We start from the raw sequence: 14540 nt of genomic DNA, 5'->3' as shown, positions 1-14540 counted from the left end.
CAGGGGCCGGACAGGACTCAGGGGCCGGTCCCGACTCAGAGGCCAGCCCCGAGTCAGAGGCCAGCCCCGAGTCAGAGGCCGGTTCCGAGTCAAATGCCGGTTCCGACTCAGAGGCCGGTCCCGAGCCAGGGGCTGGACCGGACTCAGAGGCCGGTCCCGAGTCAGAGGCAGGTCCTGAGCCAGGAGCCGGTCCCGACTCCGAGGCCGGCCCCGAGTCAGAGGCCGGTCCCGAGTCAGGAGCCGGACCCGAGTCAGAGGCCGGTCCCGAGTCAGAGGCCAGCCCCGACTCAGAGGCCGGTCCCGAGTCAGAGGCCGGTTCCGAGTCAAATGCCGGTTCCGACTCAGAGGCCGGTCCCGAGCCAGGGGCTGGACCGGACTCAGAGGCCGGTCCCGAGTCAGAGGCAGGTCCTGAGCCAGGAGCCGGTCCCGACTCCGAGGCCGGCCCCGAGTCAGAGGCCGGTCCCGAGTCAGGAGCCGGACCCGAGTCAGGGGCCGGACCCGAGTCAGGGGCCGGACCGGACTCAGAGGCCGGTCCTGAGCCAGGAGCCGGTCCCGACTCAGAGGCCGGCCCCGAGTCAGAGGCCGGTCCCGAGTCAGGGGCCGGTCCCGACTCAGAGGCCGGACCCGAGTCAGGGGCCGGTCCCGAGCCAGGGGCCGGACCCGAGTCAGAGGCCGGTCCCGAGTCAGAGGCCGGTCCCGAGTCAGAGGCCGGTCCCGAGTCAGGGGCCGGTCCCGACTCAGAGGCCGGTCCCGAGTCAGAGGCTGGACCGGACTCAGAGGCCGGACCCGAGTCAGAGGCCGGTCCCGAGTCAGGGGCCGGTCCCGAGTCAGGGGCCGGTCCCGACTCAGAGGCCGGTCCCGAGTCAGGGGCCGGACCGGCCTCAGAAGCCGGTTCCGAGTCAGAGGCAGGGCGAGGCTCAACATTTGGTCCATTGTTAAAAATGTCTTGACTTTCTTCTAAATCTTCTCCACAGCAGATTGCCTGTTCAAACCACTTCCACGCCTTTCTAATATAACTTTTCTTAAAATGAATTTTTCTTGGACGTGCCAGGGTTCTTCGGAAGCATTCGGTTAGTTTATAAATGACCAGCGGGTTTTCGCTTTTTATCATTTTAAACAATAACTCTTGTACTACGTCATCATTTCCGCTCAGAAGTTGAAAGATATCCTGGCCGAGTTTTGTCTCCATGTCCTCAAAAAATATAAAATCGACATCTTTTACCGCTTCCCACAGTTTTGGACCAAGCTTCTTGTGGACGGGGTCGGTGTCCTTCATTTTATAATGACCATAGCTGGATCTGTAACTTGAGATATAAATTAGTCTCCAAAATATTTTTTCCACCATATTTTTTCTTTGGGCTTCAGTTCCCCGTTTAAATCCTATTTCATTAGCGTCCTTTAAAAACTGCTCTGGATCCATTTCTGCCTGAGTGTAAGACTCACTCAGGCAATTTTCATCACTGTACAAATCTTCATTGGGAAAAAATGTCCTCCTGATCTTCATTTTTGTAGTCGTAAACATTTTTCTTTTTGGAACCGGATCCTCCAAGTGGCGTTTGAATTTTCTTACAATAAATGCATGTCCTTCTGGGTAGTCAAGTAGTGCAATTAAATTAAGTCCTGAAGCAAAGTGGAACGCGTCCCTCGCAATGCTTTGAAAAATTCGTTCGCTCAGTTCCTCTGCTACATCTGAAAGAACGTCCACGTTTATTTCCCCCGTTTTCCTTAGCAGTAAGGCCAAAAGTTTTTTGTGCTGTTCCAAAAAGATTTCCCTGACGAGATGCATGGTGGGGCCGTCTGCCACTTTCTCTATTATTTTCCAGAGAAGCTCGCTGAGAAATTTCTTCTTCCTATAGTCTGGGGTGGTTTGCCCAGGATGAACTCTGTTAGAACAACAAGTCTTTCTGAGTTTGCTCCAAAAGGAGACCTTGGGTCTCACATAAACGTCGCTTTCGTTGCTCATCTTTATTCCGTCAGCTAAAGTGTCCAAATGAATTTTATGTTGACTGACTGGAGACTCAACTGATCAGTTGGTGATGTCATGGACTATGACATCACAGAGGCATCCTTAGAAGGGCCTCGTGGCACTGACATCATTTGAAATCAGGCTGATGACATCATTGTCAGCAGCATGGCAACTGTTGCTGGGGTACTAATAGCTCACAGTGAGCATGCGCTACGAAAATAAATAATCTGTGGGCACTAAATACATTATTCCCACAAGTCTGAACTGGAAGTGACCTGCGCAGCTTCGCCAGAACAGGTTGGGCCAGGGAACCATTGGTCCCTCCACTTTACCCCCCTACACATTTTTATTAGTGTGAATGCTGTAGGCATTCATTCACACTATTGAGTTCCACTTTCCTGGTTGCTCCGTAAATTTCGCCACGCTTCTTCTCCTGCATACTTTGTGCTATTTTCACCATTCAACTTTTATACTACTCAGCTTGCTCTCCTAATGCCGGCTGTATCTCTTGACTCCTCCCTTCCTCATTTCCTTAGTGTAAAGCCCAGCGCACATGACACGATCTTAGAGCTGTCGGCCGATTGTCGGCCCATTTTCAAAACCTGACAGATCACACATTAGTCGACAGAAATCCTAGGTATAACGGTTCGATCGGGTTCGGTCCTGCCGTGTGGTGTCCAACAATGGGCACAAAATAATGGCTACAAGTCCAGTGAACTAATTTAAAACCAGGCATTAATCAATGCTTTACTACAATCTACCTGCAATGCATGTGGCTAGTGTCAGCGTAAAGTCCTGACTGAATGAAAATCATTATAACTTATTTACGTCACGTTAACGAAGAACAGCTGAAAAGTTACCGGTTTCGCTCCAACTCCTCCCCTTGTCATTTCTATATTCTTTGCATGTTGAATAAACATTAATGTTGTTTCCACATATCATCTCCAATGTCCTGGACTTCGGGTTGCGTCCGTAATTTCCCCTCAGAAAACACGGAGGAGAATCCGCGCTTTCTGATTGGCTGCCTGTCACATTCAACAGGCTGCGTTAAGATCCCAGTGGAGAAAAATCCCTGATTTAGATCAGAGCGGCAATGATGATCTACCACAACACACCACACAATCTTAGAAAGACCAACATCTAAGATTGTTGTAAGGGGAAAAATAGGAGCAAAAAATCATGTAGTGTGAACTATTGCTTCAGGTAGTCGATGTGCCCATCTTCTCTATTTAAATCTAATTATTACTGAAGGGCAACATAATATACAGACTTCATAATCTGCCCTCTTTTGGTTGAATGCAGTATTTATTTACACTTTGGCTTTATGTTTAGTTTTTTTTCCAGTGCATTTTTTATTAATGAGACTGAGAATCCATTTTATTTTTGTTTTTGGTTGTTTTGTTTATTTTGTTTACCAGTTCCAGTGTTTAGTGTTCTTTTGAAAATAAAATGTATCTAACTTTGGCAGGAAATCACATGCGTTATTACATCATTTTCAGTGTAAAAAGGTCTTCAAACAATATTATCGTTTATCGCAATAATTTTTGAGACAATTAATCGTTCAGCAAAATTTGCTATCGTGACAGGCCTAGTCATACCTCTAAAAACAATCTTACAAAGTATTTTTGGTCTAGTTTCTAGTGCAAAAATTGTGGTGCACTTGAAATACAATAAAACTAACTTACAGCAAGATATCTGAGCTTTTTTCAGTCCACAATTCCTTAATATTGATGAAAAAGTGCCAGCTCCACTGGCAGATTATTTCACTCATAACAAGACATGTTTTTCCATGTTATGTGTGAAATAATCTGTCAGTGGAACTAACACTTTTTCATCAATATCAAGGAATTATTGACTTAATTCATACTCTTATTTCTGGCTTAAAAGTTACTTGTGAATTAGTTTTGTCTGATTTCAAGTGTTAGATATTTGCACTAGAAACTAGACCAAAAATACTTAGTAAGATTTAGAGTTGGACCCCTCGGGGCTTTGAAAGTAAACCAGAACTAGTAACAGGAAAGCAATTAACCGACTCCAGTTGGATGAGAAAACCCGTTTAACATGCTGAACTTGACTTCAATGCAAACCAAAGCGGCAGAGGAAATGCAAGAGTGAAAATGCAGCCAAGCATCTTTGGGAATCTGAAACCTCAAGAAGGAAATGTGATCACTGACGGTAAATGTAGAAGATAAAAATCAATAAGCCTAGCAGAGAAGAATGAGTGGCCCACAGCTTTACCTTGTAGCTAGCTACGGCTAGGCGTGACAGGCCATCGACGTAGGGACCCAAAACTTTGTGCTCCCTCACCCTCAGCGCCTGTCGGCCCCTGGACACAAAACAAAACGGAACAGGGTGAGGAGACAGACGGACAACATGGCCACGGCTGGCGTTCGCTCTTGGTGCTTTGTGTTAGGACAGAGGTGATGGCGCCAGCCCGGCTCTTCCTGATGGTCACTGAACTCGGCTTGCAGGCTTCACGGGCACACGGCTCTCTGACCCCAATTCTGCCACGCTCTCGACAACTTCATCATTCGCGGATCTGCGGCCAAGGCGCATATGGCTGTCAGATGGTGAGCTTCATTCTGGGTCACTTTACCAAGGTTAAAGGTCTTGTACAGAGGGAGGGTCAGAGGTTATGGTGTCTGGGGCAGCAGACGGTGGCCTGAAGCCCTGATTTACTGCTGACCTGCTGGACATAAACTGGCCCATTGGTGGCTGCAGAGCAGGCTGCTAATCTTTTTATCTGCTGACCACTGCAGCCATCACAATGCAACCTCCTCTGATTTATCAGCTCAACGAGTTTGAAATAATTACAACTTTACTACAGGTTAGCCGATAAACTTTAAGTGTTTTTGGCCACTGCTTCAATAGGTTTGGTAAAGATGACTGAATATTAATCAACTGCAAGAAAATAAAAAACAAAGACAGGAGCTTTAAAGCAATGCAATGAAAAGAAAAGATATTCAGTCCCTGGAGGATGTTGTGGTGTGTTTTGTGATTGTTGTGGCCTTAAATTTCTGATTTTGTGGAGCCTCTTTTAAAAAGCTGCAGTTTTTCAACTTCATTTCTGACTAGTGATAATAAAAGATTTCTTTAAAATATGTGGAAAAGAATCATGAGCACAACTTCTATACAGAAACCAAAGAGAACTGAGTTTATTACTAGCATTTACTAACTAGAAGAGAATGTAAAATAGATAACATTAGTATTTTTATCGACAAGCCTGATATGATATATTGCCATGGACTAATTACTTAGCGGACATTATGTGAATGCAGCAGCACTACTTTACTTACTCGGTTTGTTTGGAAGAAAGAAAAAAAAAACTTACAAATTTTTTTGGGTTTTTGACTCTGGCTAGTTGTTAAACATAACACAGACCGAACAGCTCCGCTAAGCAGCAGGCCTCCCTACGATGATCAGATTCAAAGGTGTAACCGTGGCGACGGCATGTGTACGCTCGTGGTGCATTAAAGATTGCTCGGGGAAAAAAAATCATGTTACTACATCTTAACAACGGATCAACAGTTGGGGGACAGAAGGCACAGATATGAGAAGTACGGGTGAAACGTCCCACAGATATAGCCCGCGTCAGTTACGCTCATGACTGTGTTAGTAAATCCTACAGAAGATCTCAAAATGGTTTTGGCAAAAAAAGAAAGAAAAAAAAAAGGCAAATGTTACTGCTTAGCCTCACACATGCTTTCATCTTGCAGGTTCGGCTTTCAAGAGACGTTGTGAAACATGAAGTTGAACAAGAGGCGGGCTAAGGGGATTGGTCGATATTCTGCCAAGATGCAGTGATTGGTCAGAAAAGAAGGATATACAGGACTACACGGCTGCACAAAACTTACAAAAAATGAGTGAATTTGCAGTGGTGATCGCAATTCCCTGGATGGACTAATTAGCACTGGGTTACAAAAAAATATTTTTAATAAGTTGTTTACGTTTTTCAGCTAAATTAGGACTGTTTTGCACCGCTTAATCCAAAAATGACAAAATTTTTCTCAGTCAAGTCAGGTTTTTATTCTAATTTGATATTTTGAATAAACTGATAAAATTTTTGTGGCATTATCAGTTCACTTCTGTTAATAATTCTCATCCAAAGAAGGCTTTAGAAGAAAAAAAAAAAACGTTTTCTAGTAGTGTATTAATTAAATGCTACAAACTTGGATTTCTGCAAATTGAACAATACACACTGATAAGGGTAAGTACGTGTAAATTGAACATTACATCTTCATTGTTTAAAATTCTCCGTCTCTTTTCGGTCCTGATGGAGTCTCTCCTCCTGCTCGTCACTTATTGATCCAGATTATCAGAAGACTGATCCAGATGTGAGAACAAGTCGTGCATTTTGAAGCTGATGTTGCTCCATAGTTCAGAAAGTTGACCTGATTGAGCAAAACCAATGGGATTTTTGGATTCAGCACATCAAAATTGCCCTAAAACGGTTGAAAACCACAGATGATTTTTTGGGCTGTTGACCGGAGTTATTGTATAAAACAAGCATTTGACTGAGCGGGAGATTACAGCTTTAACAGAGATACTCTACACTACAGATAGGACACAAACTCTGATATTGAGTTTGCGCTGGACGTTCGACAGGTGTTCCTACCCCTTTGGGTCGAGCAGATCTCGGACCTTCTCGTTGTAGATCTCCATGTAGGACACCTCTACGGTAAAGCTCTCCTCCTCCCGCTGCTCCTCCTTGGTTCGCTCAAACAAAGCGCTGCAGAGGCGAGGAATCAGCCCGGGCTGGTCACCTGAGCCCATCATGGTGTACGACTTCCCTGACCCTGAAACAAACGTTACAGGCATGCAAAGGAGTCACTGGCGCCATTTTTTCTACTGCTTTATCTACGAGAAAATAGAAATTAAGCCATCAGTCAAGAGAACGTCACATACACCGTTTATACAACACGCAAAACAAGATGTGAAATAATGTTTACAGATATATATATATATATAGCCAGAGTTGGTGAATTACCAGTTTGTCCATAGGCAAATATACAGGCGTTGTAGCCCTGGAAGGCGTTGTGGAGAAGACTTTCCCCAAGGCACTGGAAAACCACCTCCTGACCTGCAAGGAGGTCAGGCCCAAACTTCACTTCGTACATTTAGGTGTTTAAATTAAAGTGCGCTTTAAGATGCTAATAACAAACTGACCTGCAAATTTTTCCTTATCTGTTTCATCCATGGACCAGAAGCAATAGTCATAGGCAAAAACCTGAAGGAAACAGCAGAGGTATTAGTCATTAAGAAATCTGGCAGCTACCCAGAGGACTTCAAAAGTTATAAGACCAGCTATCTGACATGCCGATCTGAATTGTAGGGTAAGCTTTTCATGTAGCTTGTTTTTCATTTCTGCCCCTTGCAGAATTTTTTCTTTGACTCAAAGACTTCGACGTGTTCAGAAAAGAAAGGATAGAAGAAGAGAAGAAGAAGAAGAATTACTTTATTCATCCCAGCAGGGAAATTATTTCGCAGTTACAGCAAGAATTTTTTATACACAGATTAACACACACACGACGGAAGCTGCGTCTGCAGGCAGCCAGCTGAGCCGGCGCCATTTTTGAAGGAGGACATGCGGCAAAGGTCGTCTGGACCGGGAGTCGAACCCGCGACATCCGCGGGTCTAAGGCCTCCAAATGTGGGGCGTGCTAACCCCCTGCGCCACCACAGCACTCTGGGAGTCCAGTTCTACAGATATGTAGGAGGCAGTACTATGCATTTCTAGGCACATAGTAGCATTTCATAGCATAAGTAACTGTTAACTTCTGTTAAAAAGTTATTGTCAACGTAAAAGAAAATTGACTTCCTGATTTAACGCCTTGAAATTGGGCCTCTGTCTCTTTAAATGCTCCTGCTATTTCTGAAACTCCATCTTCAGGAAGTCAACACAACATCACACCTCCTTTAACTCTAACAATATTTTTTTACCAGCGTTGCACTGAGAAGTAGCTCGTATGATGAGCTCAGCCAATGCGAGGTTCCACCAGGTGTTTGCTAATTGATGCTGGCTAATCTGAAGGAGCCGAGTGGGGGAGTCAGGAGGGAGTGACTACTCTGTGAGACGGAAGCTTGGAAACTGCAACTCCGAGGAGGAGCTGCGCCTTGAAGGCGGAGCTAAGTCCAACCAGGTGTTTTGCACAGGGAGATTTAAGGAATCATCAAACATGCATAAAAAACAAAAGCAGCACTCTAGTTCTGCTTTTGATGAGAGAATAGCATTAAAAACATGATGTAAAGCTCAACCTTTTGACATAATACTGCCCCCTTCAACTATAGATTCTTAGCAACATCATTTAGATGTAACTTAGTTCTACTTGTGTTTTAACAATAATGATATTTGCTTCCGTTCAATTTAAAGTGATAAAACATAAACTGCTATGACTTTCATTTCAGGAAATCTTTCAGTAGTATGATCCGGGTTCGCTTCATATGTCGTGTTGCAAAGCAGTGCACCAATATTTCTGCTGAATGAGAGGGAAAAAAACATCAATCCTGGAAACACTGACATGCTGTGATGTGAAACAGCCAGCAACACTCAACGTTTCAAAGTTTAAAAAAAAAAAAAAAACTAAACAAAAAAAAAAGGCACTTTAAAAGTGCTTCTTTTTTTCTTTCCCTTTCTTTTTTGTTTCATTGCCTGTATGGCTCCACACAGCTCTTGAACCTAGCAGAAGTTGAACAGCGGTGCCTTTGTTAGACACAGAGATGATTCACAACAATGGAATCGGGTGAGAAACGCCTGTGTGTTGGTGTGCGCCGTTACCTTGGACTGATTTCTGGAGATGTTGGGAATGTCGAGGTCCACGGGAGGAGCATGTGGAAAGACGGATGAAAATAAGAGCACATTAATAAAAGGTATTCTGCAGCTGGCCATCCTGAACTCATAAAAAACTATTTTTAGATGTGCCTTCAGTAGAAATGAGCGTTGGATTGGAAATGTTGATGTAATAAGACACCAAAAGCAAAATTTGAGACAAACTCTTCAAACTTTCCCCATTTTCAGTCAAGTAACCGAATGCAACACTCTTGGGCATATGTAGATTTCTCAAAAATATTACAGATAAGCCCATCACAACAAGCAATAAGTCAATCAACTGCGTGATAAAGTAAAATGAGAGCAATTACTTTCATTCAGAAAAACATTTTGAGAAATGATGCAAACTTTTGACACCCAGTACAAAGTAGTTACTGTAGTTTGCGCCACCTGCCATTTTGTCTCTTTTCCCCGTCTAAGCTGAATGATTCTTATTTTTTTTAATGCAATTTTGGTTACTGATATTTTATGGCCTATTTTATTTATTGTTGTTTCAGTTGTTTTAATTATTTTAGATATTTAGGATTTCCAGTTCCAGTGTTAAATGTTCTTTAGAAATTGAAGTCGTTTTTATCTTTGAGTGCGTATACCTGGATTAATAAACCAGTATTATTATTTTTTATTACTATACTAGTTGAAAATGGACTCAAAACTACAATATTATAATTGATCGCAATAATCTCTGGGACAATTTATGTCGTGACAAGCCTAATTATAGAGGATTTGAAAAGGATTCTTGTGTGGGTTTTGGATCTCAGACAGAGATGGGTGAGACCTTCTAGACATGTCTGTGTCTCTATGAATTTATGTCTGTGGAACAGGGTGGAGGGTGGGGCGGGGGGAGCTGTTGCATACTGAAAAAAAGATGATGGCATCCAAAGGTTACTGGGTCACAGTCACACAAAAAATGGACACAGCTGGTGTAGAATGTCTCTGACGAAAGTAAAAACATTCAAACATAAAACAGAAAGACGTGGCGATATTTTCAAAGAGAAAAGAGAGAACTATAACACAGAAATGAACTGACAGCGGCTACAACACAGTTAGCATTGGAAATTGGCCTGATTGAAGTATTTTTTTTTAAGTAAAGAACAAATAAAACAGAAACATTTGGCTTTGAGAACTTCTGCAACCTCACCAAACGAGACTGATAACTTTTTAAAGAGATTTGCTAATATGATGACTACAAATGTCTTTGGACTGCCCCTGTGATGGTGCTAAATAAAACAGATATAGTTCAAATTCATGTTGTAGTCAAACACAGATAGACTAAAAAGTCCACTTTCTTTACTAACACCTGCATGAATATGAAGAGGAAAATGATGAAACCAGTCTTTATGATCTTCAACAGACCAATAATTCAACTTATCTAACAAGAATTGGATGAGTCTCAGATGAGTCCACCAGATTTAAAGTTTGTTGGAATGTCCATCCTCTTAGCCGCCTCTTTTCTCTTCCTCCTCCTCATTAGGATAAGGAGCAGCAGAGCTTTCATCTGACATCTTGACAGACACATCCTGCAATTAGGTCAGCAGCTGGAAAAACGACCCGTTTCCTGGACATGTGTTCAGTTCTCCACCAATGGGAAAGCTCTTTGCACTCAAACGTCCCCCTCTTCCTATGTATAAGCATCATAAACTAATGTTAACGTCTGAACCAAGTCTGGGTGAGTTGGAGTGTTACCTTTTTCATTCCTTTAGTTTTTTTTAAATGCTTCCATTTCAAGAAATATGTTTTAATGTCTTTTACTTGAATCCAGTTGTAGGATGAGACTGAAGAAAAGACAGCTGGTGATTTACAGTCAGTTAAAAAAAAAAAAAAAATTCACAGTTCAGGAGAATCCCTCAAACATTCTTAAACAACACCACCTACGTTGGGCTAAATTCTTGGCCCGCTTAAGTAGGTCAGTCACCTCAACTTCTTTTTGTTTTTGACTGCATACTTTCCTGAAATAACCAGGATTTTCATCAGTTACAGAACCAAATTTACAGTTTTGTTCAGTAAATTGAAACCGGTAAAGTCTCTCCGTAAAGCCTTCTACATCAGACCGCAACGACAAATACCTTGAGCAAACGTCACATTTGGATGGTTTATTACGCATCACTTACACATAAAATGCTCCTCTGTCAGAGCTGAGCTAAAAAGCCCAAACACCTGTTTCCTTTTACCCATGCACATTCTTCATGAGCCACCAAGGCTGTAGCTCTTCCACAAACCCGCCAGCGATCTGCAACACTTCACATTTCAGATGCTCGGCTGCTGACAAGCAGACGCTCACAGAGCACAAACAGGCTCAGTTCCTCCTATCAGCACTTTAATTGAATCCAGTGGCTTCTTATGACGCAATTAACGCCTTCACTCGTCTGCTTTGTTTTTTCTTTGGCTCCCACCAGCCGTGTTTTATTTTAAAACATGCTGGAGTCACATTTTCCCTCCAAAGGGAGGATACAGTGGAGATTAAATGGTTCTCTTGGAACATACTTTTTGATTCACCCTGTTCTGAAGATATTTTTTGTTTGCCTGAAGGGCTTCTCCGATCTGGACGGACGAGGGATGAACGCACTCTGGCAGGTTTTGACGTGCTTAATGATGACAGCTGTCATGGTTGCTTCGGAAACCAAAGGAGAGAGGGGTCACCCATTAGCGGAGTTAGGGGCTCCCCCCCCCCCAACCAATGGCTGAGGAGAGTGAGGCGGTCAGGAGAGTGGCGAACCCGCCTCTCCTCCGTCCTGAAACAATTCTATTTGCTCCTCCTCCCTTCAGCCTGTCGCCGTCATTTAAAAAATAACTTAATGCATGAATGCTCCCTCTCCCCCTCTTACTCCTTTCCCTACTGTTATCGCATTCTTTTTTCCCCCCTCTCCCACACCGTAGCATCCACGGCTGTGTGGAAAAGAAACAAGGAGTGGAGGATGGAAAGAAGGCTAAAGGTAGCCAGGAGATTTGAGGGAAAGCGAGGCTGGGTCTGGGACAGGAATTTTAAGCTCAAACACGAAGGTCAGCATTACACAGTACATACTAAAGGTCTGAGTACAGTGCATACAGACTGCAGGACAATGGATTCTCATAGTGTGCAATGATTTCTCTCACCACTGTAAGCGAAAGGCTAAAAGAAGCCATTTCTTACTCCATGGGCAACCAAAACCAAAGCAAACAAAGATAATCCCCTGAAAAAAAAATAGGGGGAAAAAAGTGGAATTTGTCACTAGAAGAATCAAAAAAAATATATAAATTTGAGAAATATTTTGAAACATTTGAACATATGTAAAATTTCACGGCTTCTAATTAAAACTAATTTAACGTGCTGATAACTCATAACATACAACTAGGACAACAAATAATTATCCCTTCAGCTTATTTTATAAAACATTAGAAATAGATTAAAAGAGGCAAATAATCCAATTTCTATTTTAAATAACTAACTAAACATTTTACTGCCCATTGCTTTACCGTATGCTTGTTTGTTTGTAGCAAAGGATGCATCTGTAGCTAATAATACTTCTAACGTCATCCTGTCAAAAGCTCAGGGCTTTCTGTTGGACTGAATGTTAATAAAATGTAGAGCTAATCTGTTGATTACTTTTTAGATTAACATAATAATTGGATAACAAAAAGTGCTTAAAATATTTTTGCTCTTTTTTTGCAAAATTTTAACAAGATGAAGCAAAAATTGTCCCTTGAGAGGTTCTGAGTAGAAGCCACTTACAAAGAAGTTCTTTTTTACCATTAATCCAAAATGTATTTATTTTTCATACAGTTCTGAATTGACTGCCGCTCTGACCGTGTTGTTATTTTAGCAAATGGCTGTATATGCGGCAACTAGTAATTAATCGTTTACTAAACTAGTTGACAATCATTTCAATCATTTTTTCATCACGATTAATCCAATTCATCATTTCAGACCTACACACAACATGGATTTTAGTCACCCGGGGCCAAACACCCTCCTTTCTCCATTGTCTTGGGAACCAAGTCGCTTGTTATTGCATCACCGACAAGAACCTGATCTTTGTCAGCAGAACGCGTCAACATCCAGCTTCACTGGTGCAGAGCAAACAGCCCTCAGGTCACCATGCAAACCACGGCATCTGAACATGCAGCTATGCCGGGGTTAGTCATCTGCTTATCAGAAAGAGTGGCACAAAGTGACCTGAGCCTGTTGTTTTAGGGCAACTCACCCGCAAAAGGTTTGCTAAGAACGGAGGATGCAAATAAAAAACTCAAATGTTAAAGAGCAACAATAAAAATGCTGCAATTTATAGCCATATTTTTTTAACAAGCATCTACAGGGGAAACAAACATCTCAGTGGAGTCAAAGTTGGGAATCTGAATATACAGACGGCTATAAAAACTAATGATTTAATAGTTTCTTGTCTAGGAATCAGGGTCATGTAATACATGAGCTCCGTAAGAGGATATCCTTTCTGGAGCTCATTTGTATGAGATGTAAATGAGGTTCCAGGCTAGCCATTGTTCCTCACTGGGTTTAGAAACTCGTTGGAGTGTTGAGGTTTGGCGCTCACATGGAACCTCACGTCACTGTTAAAGCTCATATTTTAGAAGCAAATGATCCAGGATCAAATCTGAAGGAAGCAAGAATGCACAGAGGTTAAGGCATGAAGCCTCTTTTTTTTTTTTAGTAAATGATTAATAATTCAAGGTTGGATCAGAATGGGCTCAACTAACAATTCAGCGTTTTGAAAAGCACTGAATTCGTAAATTTTGACCTTTAGAAACCTTTTGTCACGTCTCAACCACAAACTAATTTAAGTAGGATTTAGTGTTGTGGATAGCTTTGTGTAAACCATGTGCACTACACTTCCAAAAGAATTAGTTTGTATGACTTCAAAAGACGATAAACATCTCATTTCTATCCTACAGGGTTTAATATGATGTCACTCTTTGCAGCTAGAATTGTTCTGGTTGTCCATCCACAAGGGTCAGGAGAGGGTTTTATGGGAAATTTGATCATTACTCCAGAGTGAGGTCAGACACTGGTGTTGGATGGTGAGATTTTTGTTCCCTTTCCAAAAGACTGTTAACTTTTAGCTGTGACTGCTAGTACAGAATCTGACATGATACACGTGTACAAGAAAATAGCTTTTCCCTAACATCGCATGTGCTTGCTGATCAAGAAAAGTGATGATGTGGGGAAAAAAAGATTAGAATTATTCTTTTTATAACAGTTTTTCATACTTCAAACTGAAGAACTAAAGTGAAGTGTAATATAAAAAAGGCTATGTTTGCAAATGCCTCAATTAAAGTTTGCTTTTTAATTTTTAGGAATTAATGTGAAATGTTTCATTTCTCATCTGTCTTTGCACTTCAAAAGGAAGTTCAAACTTGAGACGTCTGACTTGTATTGCATTTATATTTCTTTTGCTAGCTTAAGTAGCTACTGCAGAACTAGATATAAACTTATCTGATAATATCTGTATCGGTCCCAATATAAAAAAAACCCCTCTAAATCGGGTATCGTGACAATGTGTCTGACATGGCAGATCTATTCAGTCTAATTCTATATTTTGTGCTTGTGAGCGACTTCATGCATTATGATTTATTGTCAATCCGGCACAGTTTGTCTGTATCGGATTGATATTGGCCGATAATGAACCTCGGATGTCTGTATCGGAAGTGAAAAAAGTGGATCCCTGAACAGAACGAGACAACGTTTTATTCAATTAATTATCAGAATAATTGCGAGATTACTAAAATAATCGTTTACAACAGACCTATAAGAATAGCAAT

The 14540-nt window shown here is 41.9% G+C and overlaps 1 protein-coding gene across 6 annotated transcripts in view; it reads right to left on the bottom strand.

Moving 5' to 3' along the window:
• Nucleotides 1-14540, bottom strand: part of kif13ba (kinesin family member 13Ba) — a 55889-nt gene that overhangs the window by 29543 nt on the left and 11806 nt on the right. For all 6 annotated transcript variants that reach the window (XM_032559976.1, XM_032559978.1, XM_032559979.1 and 3 more), the window contains 5 exons: nucleotides 8742-8754; nucleotides 7133-7193; nucleotides 6954-7046; nucleotides 6582-6762; nucleotides 4205-4292 (listed from right to left, as the gene is read on the bottom strand). In XM_032559976.1, coding sequence (XP_032415867.1) covers nucleotides 4205-4292; nucleotides 6582-6762; nucleotides 6954-7046; nucleotides 7133-7193; nucleotides 8742-8754 — 436 coding nt within the window. The remainder of the gene's footprint in view (nucleotides 1-4204; nucleotides 4293-6581; nucleotides 6763-6953; nucleotides 7047-7132; nucleotides 7194-8741; nucleotides 8755-14540) is intronic.

The sequence above is a fragment of the Xiphophorus hellerii genome, chromosome 4, assembly GCF_003331165.1.
Source record: "Xiphophorus hellerii strain 12219 chromosome 4, Xiphophorus_hellerii-4.1, whole genome shotgun sequence".
NCBI classification, from domain to species: Eukaryota; Metazoa; Chordata; class Actinopteri; order Cyprinodontiformes; family Poeciliidae; genus Xiphophorus; species Xiphophorus hellerii.
Note: the sequence above shows the minus strand (reverse complement) of the source record. Positions and strands in the feature narration are given on the sequence as shown.